The 10687-nt window shown below is 63.7% G+C and overlaps 1 protein-coding gene across 1 annotated transcript in view; it reads right to left on the minus strand.

Annotated features, from left to right (window-relative positions):
* Window positions 1-1466: 1466 nt before the first annotated feature.
* The window catches only part of LOC137466486 (uncharacterized), a 9436-nt gene continuing 215 nt past the window's right edge, over window positions 1467-10687 (minus strand). The window contains exons 2-7 of the mRNA XM_068178215.1: window positions 10395-10553; window positions 10157-10319; window positions 7821-7903; window positions 3495-3563; window positions 2683-2794; window positions 1467-1795 (exon numbers count right to left, since the gene is read on the minus strand). Coding sequence (XP_068034316.1) covers window positions 1491-1795; window positions 2683-2794; window positions 3495-3563; window positions 7821-7903; window positions 10157-10319; window positions 10395-10553 — 891 coding nt within the window. The 3' untranslated portion in view covers window positions 1467-1490. The remainder of the gene's footprint in view (window positions 1796-2682; window positions 2795-3494; window positions 3564-7820; window positions 7904-10156; window positions 10320-10394; window positions 10554-10687) is intronic.

The following is a 10687-nucleotide window of genomic DNA, read 5'->3' on the forward strand; positions in this document are numbered from 1 at the left end:
TGGTCAGACTGGGATGGATTGGGGGGCGGGGGTGCTGCGCCTCGGGTCCCAAATGTCACAGGGGTTGGGGACATGGGACAGCGTGTGGGACACAGGGGCACTGTGGGGACAGGATTTGGGGAACAGGGACACTGTGGGCACAGGGACATGTGGGGCACAGGGACACTGTGGGGACACGGGACAGTGTGGGGACAGGATTTGGGGAACAGGGACAGTGTGGGGACAGGATTTGGGGAACAGGGACACTGTGGGGACAGGATTTGGGGAACAGGGACAGTGTGGGGACAGGATTTGGGGAACAGGGACACGTGGGGCACAGGGACATGTGGGGACAGGATTTGGGGAACAGGGACAGTGTGGGGACAGGATTTGGGGAACAGGGACACTGTGGGGACAGGATTTGGGGAACAGGGACAGTGTGGGGACAGGATTTGGGGAACAGGGACACTGTGGGGACACGGGACAGTGTGGGGACAGGATTTGGGGAACAGGGACACTGTGGGGACAGGATTTGGGGAACAGGGACACTGTGGGGACACGGGACAGTGTGGGGACAGGATTTGGGGAACAGGGACACTGTGGGGACAGGATTTGGGGCACAGGGACAGTGTGGGGACATGGGACAGTGTGGGGACAGGATTTGGGGCACAGGGACACTGTGGGGACAGGATTTGGGGCACAGGGACACGTGGGGCACAGGGACATGTGGGGACAGGATTTGGGGCACAGGGACACTGTGGGGACACCATGTGGGGCACACGAGTGTTGAGGACACAAGGCCATGTGGGGCACAAGGACTTTAGGGCTGTTTATAGGGCATTCCTTTAGGGACATTTATGGGTTTATTCCCAGCCCTACAGGCACTTGTAGGGCACAGGGGGAACACCCCAGAGCGTTCCTTTAGGGACATTTATAGGACATTCCTATAGGGCTGTTTATAGGACATTCCTTTAGGGACATTTCTAGGACATTCTTATAGGGCCATTTATTGGTTTATTCCCAGCCCTAGAGGCACTTGTAGGGCACAGTGGGGGACATCCCAGAGCGTTCCTTTAGGGACATTTATAGGACACTCATTTAGGGCCGTTTATAGGACATTCCTACAGGGACATTTACAGGTTTATTCACGGCCCTAGAGACACTTGTAGGGCACAGGGGGGACACCCCAGAGCATTCCTTTAGGGACATTTATAGGACATTCCTTTAGGGCCGTTTATAGGACACTCCTCTAGGGCCGGTTACAGGTTTATTCCCGGCCCTAGAGGCACTTGTAGGGCACAGGGGGGATATCCCAGAGGGTTCCTTTAGGGACATTTATAGGACATTCCTATAGGACCATTTACAGGTTTATTCCCGGCCCTAGAGGTACTTGTAGGGCACAGGGGGGATATCCCAGAGTGTTCCTTTAGGGACATTTACAGGACACTCCTATAGGGACATTTATAGGACATTCCTATAGGGCTGTTTATAGGACTCTCCTTTAGGGCCAGTTACAGGTTTATTCCCGGCCCTAGAGGCACTTGTAGGGCACGCGGCGAGGGCACGGTCTGCAGCTCCAGGCGCACGGGGCACTTGTAGAAGTTGCCCAGCAGGGTCTCGGTGTAGCCCAGCAGGAAGTAGAGCTTGTGGGGTGGCAGTGCCCGGCCCAGCAGGGCACAGATCAGCAGCAGGTTCCCGCGGCGCTTCAGCACCACCTCATCGGCCAGGAGCCCCGGGAAGGTCCCGGCCAGGAACCGCCGCAGGAACGCGTCCTCGAGCGCCCGCTGCGCCGCGCCCGCCTCGCCTCGCAGGTTCCCTGAGGGGACACACAGGTGGCACTGGGTCACCCCCACTGTGCCATTCCTGCCTCGCCTCGCAGGTTCCCTGAGGGGACACACAGGTGGCACAGGTGGCATTGGTGGCACTGGGTCACTGCCTGTTGTGCCCTGCCCTCCTCGCCTCACAGGTTCCCTGAGGGGGACACACAGGTGGCATTGGTGGCAGCAGTGACTGCCCACCTCGCCTCACAGGTTCCCTGAGGGGACACACAGGTGGCACTGGGTCACCCCCACTGTGCCATTCCTGCCTCGCCTCACAGGTTCCCTGAGGGGACACACAGGTGGCACTGGTGGCACTGGTGTCACCCCCACTGTGCCATTCCTGCCTCGCCACCCAGGTTCCCTGAGGGGACACACAGGTGGCACAGGTGGCACTGGTGTCACCCCCACTGTGCCATTCCTGCCTCGCCACCCAGGTTCCCTGAGGGGACACACAGGTGGCACTGGTGGCACCAGTGACTGCCCACCTCGCCACGCAGGCTCCCTGAGGGGACAGGGTGGTGGTGGCACTGGTGGCACCACCTGTCCCCCCATGCCCATCGGCCCCTTGTCCCCCATCCCAGTGCCCCCCTGTCCCCCTTGTCCCCTCTGTCTCCCCTGTCCCCCCTGTGCCCGTGTCCCCTCTGTCCCCCATGCCCATCTGTGCCCATGTCCCCCCGTGCCCCGTGTCCCCTCTGTCCCCCATGCCCATCTGTGCCCATGTCCCCCCCGTGCCCCCTCTGTCCCCCCATGCCCATCTGTCCCCTCTGTCCCCCCAATACCCATCTGTCCCTGTGTCCCCCGCTGTGCCCATGTCCCCCCTGCCCCCGTGTCCCCCATGCCCATCTGTGCCCGTGTCTGTCCCCCGTGTCCCCGTGGCACGCACCGGTGTGCAGGGACAGCCAGCCCTTGCGGTGCCCGATGTGCTGGGGCGCGTGCGCCTGCTCGTACGTCACCAGCTTGTCCCCCTTGCCCGTGCGCACCCGCGCCGCCCGCGCCTGCGGGGACAGGGGACAGCGGGGACAGGGGTCAGGGGACACCCTGGGGGATACCAGGGACAGGGGACAGCGGGGACAGGGGTCAGGGGACACCCTGGGGGACACCAGGGACAGGGGACAGCGGGTCAGGGGTCACGGTGGGGAACAGCAGGGACAGTGGGGACAGGGGACACCACAGACAGCAGGGACAGGGGTCAGGGGACACCCTGGGGGACAGCAGGGACAGGGGACAGTGGGGACAGGGGACACCACAGACAGCAGGGACAGCGGTCAGAGGACACCATGGGGGAGACCACGGACAGGGGACACGGGGACAGGGGATAGGGGACATGGGGACAGCGGGGTCAGGGGATATGGGGACAAGGGACATGGGATAGGGAACATGGGGACAGTGGGGTTTGGGGACAGCAGGGACAGGGGACACTGGGGACAGGGGGCAGCAAGGTCAGGGGGACAGGGACACGGGGACAGAGACAGAGGGACAGGGGACGCGGGGACAGGGACATGGGAACATGGGGACACGGGACATGGGGATGGGGACATGGGGACAGGGACATGGGGACAGGGGACATGGGGACAGGGACACAGAGACAGGGGGACGGGGACATGGAGACAGGGAACATGGGGACAAGGGACACGGGGGACGGGGACACGGGGACAGGGACACGGGGACAGGGACACGGGGTCCCCGAGGACTCACCTTGAGGCACACGGGGCTGGTGTGGAGCTGCCGGGTGGCGCCGGGGACATGGAGGGCACGGGGAAGGACCTGCACAGGGGACAGGGCTGGGGACAGCCGGGCAGGGGACATCCCGGTCCCCAGGGCCGGGGACAGCCGGGCAGGGGACATCCCGGTCCCCAGGGCCGGGGGACAGCCGGGCAGGGGACATCCCGGTCCCAAGAGCCCCACGGAGCAGTCCCGGTGTCCCCGGAGTGGGGACAGCGCTGGTGTGGCCCCACAGCTGGTGACCCTGTCGCCAGTGTCACCACAGCCCCTGTCCCTCTTCCCCAGAGCCCCCCACGCTCAGCGAGCCACATCCCCGGCGTCCCCAAACCCGGTGTCCCCTGCCACCCCCATCCCCGGTGTCCCCATCCCCGGTGTCCCCTGTCACCCCCATCCCCGGTGTCCCCAGACCCGGTGTCCCCTGTCACCCCCATCCCCAGTGTCCCCAGACCCGGTGTCCCCTGCCACCCCCATCCCCGGTGTCCCCATCCCCGGTGTCCCCTGTCACCCCCATCCCCGGTGTCCCCATCCCCGGTGTCCCCTGCCACCCCCATCCCCGGTGTCCCCTGCCACCCCCATCCCCAGTGTCCCCTGTCACCCCCATCCCCGGTGTCCCCTGTCACCCCCATCCCCGGTGTCCCCATTCCCGGTGTCCCCTGCCACCCCCATCCCCGGTGTCCCCTATTCCCGGTGTCCCCCACACTCAGTGTCCCCCGGTGTTTCCCCCATTCCCGGTGTATTTCCCCCATTCCCGGTGTTTTTCCCCCATTCCCGGTATTTCCCCACTCCCGGTATTTTCCCCATTCCCGGTGTTTTTCCCCCATTCCCGGTGTTTTTTCCCCCATTCCCGGTGTTTTTTCCCCCATTCCCGGTATTTCCCCCATTCCCGGTATTTCCCCCATTCCCGCTCTCCCCTCACCCGCAGGGCGCGCGCGGCCGCCGCCATCTTGGCTGTGGGCGCGGCAGCAGCGCCCCCTGGCGGCGGGAGGTCAGCGGGGCACTGGGGGGATACTGGGGAGATACTGGGGGGATACTGGGGGGATACTGGGGAGACTGGGGGGAATGGGGAGACTGGGGGGATACTGGGGAGATACTGGGGGGAATGGGGGGAATGGGGAGACTGGGGGGATACTGGGGAGATACTAGGGAGATACTGGGGAGACTGGGGGGAATGGGGGGATACTGGGGGGACTGGGAGCACTGGGGAGATACTGGGGAGACTGGGGGGATACTGGGGAGACTGGGGGGATACTAGGGGGAATGGGGGCACTGGGGAGACTGGGGGGATACTGGGGGGAATGGGGAGATACTGGGGGGAATGGGGGCACTGGGGAGACTGGGGGGATACTGGGGAGACTGGGGGGGATACTGGGGGGATACTGGGGAGACTGGGGGGACTGGGGGGACTGGGGGCACTGGGGAGACTGGGGGGATACTGGGGAGATACTGGGGGGATACTGGGGAGACTGGGGGGACTGGGGGGACTGGGGGCACTGGGGAGACTGGGGGGATACTGGGGAGATACTGGGGGGATACTGGGGGGACTGGGGAGATACTGGGGAGACTGGGGAGATACTGGGGAGATACTGGGGGGAATGGGGGGATACTGGGGGGGACTGGGGAGATACTGGGGGGAATGGGGGGAATGGGGGGATACTGGGGAGACTGGGGAGACTGGGGGGACTGGGGAGACTGGGGGGATACTGGGGGAGACTGGGGGGGATACTGGGGAGACTGGGGAGACTGGGGAGACTGGGGAGATACTGGGGGGACTTGGGGGATACTGGGGAGACTGGGGAGACTGGGGGGACTGGGGAGACTGGGGGGACTGGGGAGACTGGGGAGACTGGGGGGACTGGGGAGACTGGGGGGATACTGGGGAGACTGGGGGGATACTGGGGGGACTGGGGGGATACTGGGGGGACTGGGGGGATACTGGGGGGATACTGGGGGGAATGGGGGGAGACTGGGGGGATACTGGGGAGACTGGGGGGATACTGGGGGGATACTGGGGAGACTGGGGGGGAATGGGGGGATACTGGGGGGATACTGGGGGCACTGGGGGGACTGGGGGCACTGGGGAGATACTGGGGGGACTGGGGGACTGGGGGATACTGGGGAGACTGGGGGGAATGGGGGGATACTGGGGGGATACTGGGGGCACTGGGGGGACTGGGGGCACTGGGGAGATACTGGGGGGACTGGGGGGATACTGGGGGGAATGGGGGGATACTGGGGAGACTGGGGGGATACTGGGGGGATACTGGGGGGAATGGGGGGATACTGGGGGGATACTGGGGGGATACTGGGGGGATACTGGGGAGACTGGGGGGATACTGGGGGGATACTGGGGGGAATGGGGGGATACTGGGGGGATACTGGGGGGATACTGGGGGCACTGGGGAGACTGGGGGGATACTGGGAGCACTGGGGAGACACTGGGGGGACTGGGAGCACTGAGGGGACTGGGAGCACTGGAGAGATTGGGGAGACTGGGGGGGACTGGGGGTATACTGGGGGGACTGGAAGCACTGGGGAGATTGGGGGGACTGGGGGGATACTGGGGGGACTGGGGATACTGGGGGGACTGGGGGAACTGGGAACACTGGGGATACTGGGGGACTGGAAGCACTGGGGATACTGGGGGGGGGGGACTGGGGGGCAGTGGGGATATTGGGGGTCTGGGGATACTGGGGGACTGGGAGTATACTGGGGGGCACTGGGGATACTGGGAGGATACTGGGAACATTGGGGATACTGGGAGTACTACTGAGAATACTGGGAGCATTGCGGGGAGGGAAGTGGGGATACTGGGAACACTGGGGATACTGGGGGGACTGGGGATACTGGGAACACTGGGGATACTGGGAACACTGGGGATACTGGGAGGATACTGGGAACATTGGGGATACTGGGAGTACTACTGAGAATACTGGGAGCATTGCGGGGAGGGAAGTGGGGATACTGGGAACACTGGGGATACTGGGGGGACTGGGGATACTGGGAACACTGGGGATACTGGGAGGATACTGGGAGGATACTGGGAGGATACTGGGAACATTGGGGATACTGGGAGTACTACTGAGAATACTGGGAGCATTGCGGGGAGGGAAGTGGGGATACTGGGAACACTGGGGATACTGGGGGGGACTGGGGATACTGGGAACACTGGGGATACTGGGAGGATACTGGGAGGATACTGGGAGGATCCTGGGAACACTGGGTATACTGGGGGGACTGGGGATACTGGGAACACTGGGGATACTGGGGGGACTGGGGATACTGGGAACACTGGGGATACTGGGAGGATACTGGGAACATTGGGGATACTGGGAGTACTACTGAGAATACTGGGAGCATTGTGGGGAGGGAAGTGGGGATACTGGGAACACTGGGGATACTGGGGGGACTGGGGATACTGGGAACACTGGGGATACTGGGAGGATACTGGGAACATTGGGGATACTGGGAGTACTACTGAGAATACTGGGAGCATTGTGGGGAGGGAAGTGGGGATACTGGGAACACTGGGGATACTGGGGGGACTGGGGATACTGGGAACACTGGGGATACTGGGAACACTGGGGATACTGGGAGGATACTGGGAGGATACTGGGAACATTGGGGATACTGGGAACACTGGGGATACTGGGAACACTGGGGATACTGGGAGCTCCAAGGGTCCTGGGGGCTCTTGAAGGCAACTGGGTGCCTCGTGAGCGCTTACTGGGAGCAACTGGGAGCTGCTGGATGGCTACTGGGAGCCACGGAATGCAACTGGGGGTGCCGGGGGTCTTTGCTGGGGGGTCTGGGAAGGGCTGGGGGTGTCTCCCCCTTTCTCCCCTATTTTGGGGGTCCCCCAGGTTCCCCCCCCTTTCCCCTCCATTCTGGGGGTGTTTCCCAGGTTTCCCCCCTCTTCGGGGTCTCCCAGGTTTTCCCCTCCCAATTTTGGGGTCCCCCAGGTTCCCCCCCACCTTTCCCCTCCCATTCTGGGGGTGCTCCCCGGGTTTCCCCCCTCCACTTTTGAGGTCCCCCCCTTTTCCTCCCATTCTGGAGGTGCTCCCGGGTTTCCCCCCAACTTTTGGGGTCCCCCCTTTCCCCCCCATGCCGGTGCCCCCCCAGACGCTCGGCGCACTTCGGGGTGGTGCCGCTTTATTCCGGGGGTGCTCCCGGGCGCGCCCCCACTCGCGGGGGGCTCAGGGGAAGGCGATGGCGCCCAGGGGGGGCAGGGGCAGCGCGGGGGGCTCGGCGGGGGGGGTCCCGCGGCCGGGGGGCTGCCGGGGTCCCCCGTGGTGCCCGTACTGGAACTTGAGGCGCAGCTCGCCCAGGCGGGAGCGGGGCAGGATGTCGGGGATCCACTCGATGGTGAAGGGCGTGGGCTCCTTCTGCGTGGGGGACGTGTGTCCTGGGGGGGCACGGCGGCGTGGCTGCCTCGGGGACCCCCTCCTGCCCTCCCTCGAGACCCCCCGCCCTATGGACCCCCCCCTCTTCCCTTCCTTGAAGCCCCCAACCCTATGGACCCCCCCCTTTTCCCATCCACTGAACTCCCAGGTTTGTGCCCCTCCCAACCCTATGGACACCCCTTATTTTCTTCCTTGAAGCCCCCCAACCCTATGGAACCCCCCCTTTTCCTGTTCCTTGAAGCCCCCCAACCCTATGGAACCCCCCCTCTTCCCATCCACTGAACCTCCAGGGTTGTGCCCCTCCCAACCCTATGGACCCCCCCTCTTCCCTTCCTTGAAGCCCCCCAACCCTATGGAACCCCCCTTTTCCTGTTCCTTGAAGCCCCCAACCCTATGGACACCCCCCCCTTTTCCCATCCACTGAACCCCCAGGGTTGTGCCCCTCCCAACCCTATGGAACCCCCCTTCTTTTCTTCCTTGAAGCCCCCCAACCTTATGGAACCCCCATTTTCCCTTCCTTGAAGCCCCCCAACCCGATTAACCCCCCCCTTTTCCCATCCCTTGAAGCACCCCACCTCTGGGACCCCCCCCTTTCCTTCCTTCCTTGAAGCCCCCAACCCTATGGACCCCCCCTTTTCCCATCCACTGAACTCCCAGGTTTGTGCCCCTCCCAACCCTATGGACCCCCCTTTTCCTGTTCCTTGAAGCCCCCCAACCCTATGGACCCCCCTTTTCCTTTTCCTTGAAGCCCCCCAACCCTATGGAACCCCCCCTTTTCCCATCCACTGAACCCCCAGGGTTGTGTCCCTCCCAACCCTATGGAACCCCCCCCCCTTTTCCCTTCCTTGAAGCCCCCCAACCCTATGGAACCCCCCTTTTCCCGTTCCTTGAAGCCCCCAACCCTATGGAACCCCCCCTTTTCCTGTTCCTTGAAGCCCCCAACCCTATGGAACCCCCCCTTTTCCTGTTCCTTGAAGCCCCCCAACCCTATGGACCCCCCCTTTTCCTGTTCCTTGAAGCCCCCCAACCCTATGGACCCCCCCTTTTCCTTTCCCTTGAACCCCAGGGTTGTGTCCCTCCCAACCCTATGGACCCCCCTTTCCCCATCCCTTGAACACCCCAAACCTTGAACCCCCCTTTCCCCAAACCTTGAAGCCCCCCCAAACCTTGAACCCCCCTTTCCCCCATCCCTTGAACCCCCACACCTTGGAGCCACCAACTCTGAACCCCCCTTTCCTCATCCCTTGAAGCCCCCCAAACCTTGAACCCCCCCCTTTCCCTTCCTTTGAACCCCCCAACCTTGAACCCCCCATCCCCTCCCTTGCACCCCCCAGGGGCGTTTGTGTCCCCCCAATCCTGTGGAGAGTTGGGACCTCCTGGAAGCTGTTTTGGGGTCCCCCCTAACCCTTCCAGATGGGTTTTGGGGTCTCACCCTGCCTTCCCAGAGGGCATTTTGGGGTCCCACCCTGCCCTTCCTGGGGCTGTTTTGGGGTCCCACCCTGCCCTTCCTGGGGGCTGTTTTGGGGTCCCACCCTGCCCCTCCTTGGGGCTGTTTTGGGGTCCCTCCCCGCCCTTTCTAGGCTCTGTTTTGGGGTCCCACCCTGCCCTTCCTTGGGGCTGTTTTGGGGTCCCACCCTGCCCTTCCTGGGGGCTGTTTTGGGGTCCCACCCTGCCCTTTCTGGGGCTGTTTTGGGGTCCCACCCTGCCCCTCCTTGGGGCTGTTTTGGGGTCCCACCCCGCCCTTTCTGGGCGCTGTTTTGGGGTCCCCCCATGCCCCTCCTTGGGGCTGTTTTGGGGTCCCACCCCATCCTTTCTAGGCTCTGTTTTGGGGTCCCACCCTGCCCTTTCTGGGCGCTGTTTTGGGGTCTCACCCTACCCCTCCTAGGCGCTGTTTTGGGGTCTCACCCTGCCCCTCCTTCCCAGGCTGTTTTTGGGGTCCCACCCCGCCCTTTCTGGGCGCTGTTTTGGGGTCCCACCCCGCCCTTTCTGGGCGCTGTTTTGGGGTCTCACCCCGCCCTTTCTGGGCGCTGTTTTGGGGTCTCACCCTACCCCTCCTAGGCGCTGTTTTGGGGTCCCACCCTGCCCCTCCTTGGGGCTGTTTTGGGGTCTCACCCTACCCCTCCTAGGCGCTGTTTTGGGGTCCCCGCGTGCCCCTCCTTGGGGCTGTTTTGGGGTCCCACCCCGCCCTTTCTGGGCGCTGTTTGGGGCTCCCCCCGTGCCCCCTCCGAGCCTCACCGACTTTGAGGAAGGTCTGCAGCTCCAGGGGCCGCAGCGGGGGCTGTTTCTCGTGGGGGCCCAGCCCCTCGGGCAGGCTCTCCACCTCCACGCGGGGGCTGCGGAAGGGCTCGTAGGAGCCATCCCGGTTCTGCACGAAGCTCCGGGTGATCTCCAGCGGCACCTGCGGGGCGGGGAGCGCTCAGGGCCGGCCCGGCGGGGCTTTTGGGGGGTCCGGGGAGGGGGATCCCGGCCTTACCTCGGGCGTGTCGAAGATCTGCTTCACCTGCAGGACGTTGGTGATGTGCCAGGTGTACTTGGAGAAGGTGCCCAGGGGCAGCGCGTCCCTGCGCACAAAGGCTGCGGGGAGGGGTCGGGGGCGGCTCGGGGGGCTCCGGCCCCCTTGATCTTCCCCCCTCTTTTATTGTCCCCCTTGGTTTTATCAACCCTCTTTATGTTTCCTCTCCTTACCCCCTTTTTTCCTTCTTTTCCCTCCCTTTTTGCCTCTTTTCCATTTTTTTTCCTCTTTCCCCTCCCCTTTTTTGCCCCTTT

This window comes from Anomalospiza imberbis, unplaced genomic scaffold (assembly GCF_031753505.1).
Source record: "Anomalospiza imberbis isolate Cuckoo-Finch-1a 21T00152 unplaced genomic scaffold, ASM3175350v1 scaffold_227, whole genome shotgun sequence".
NCBI classification, from domain to species: Eukaryota; Metazoa; Chordata; class Aves; order Passeriformes; family Viduidae; genus Anomalospiza; species Anomalospiza imberbis.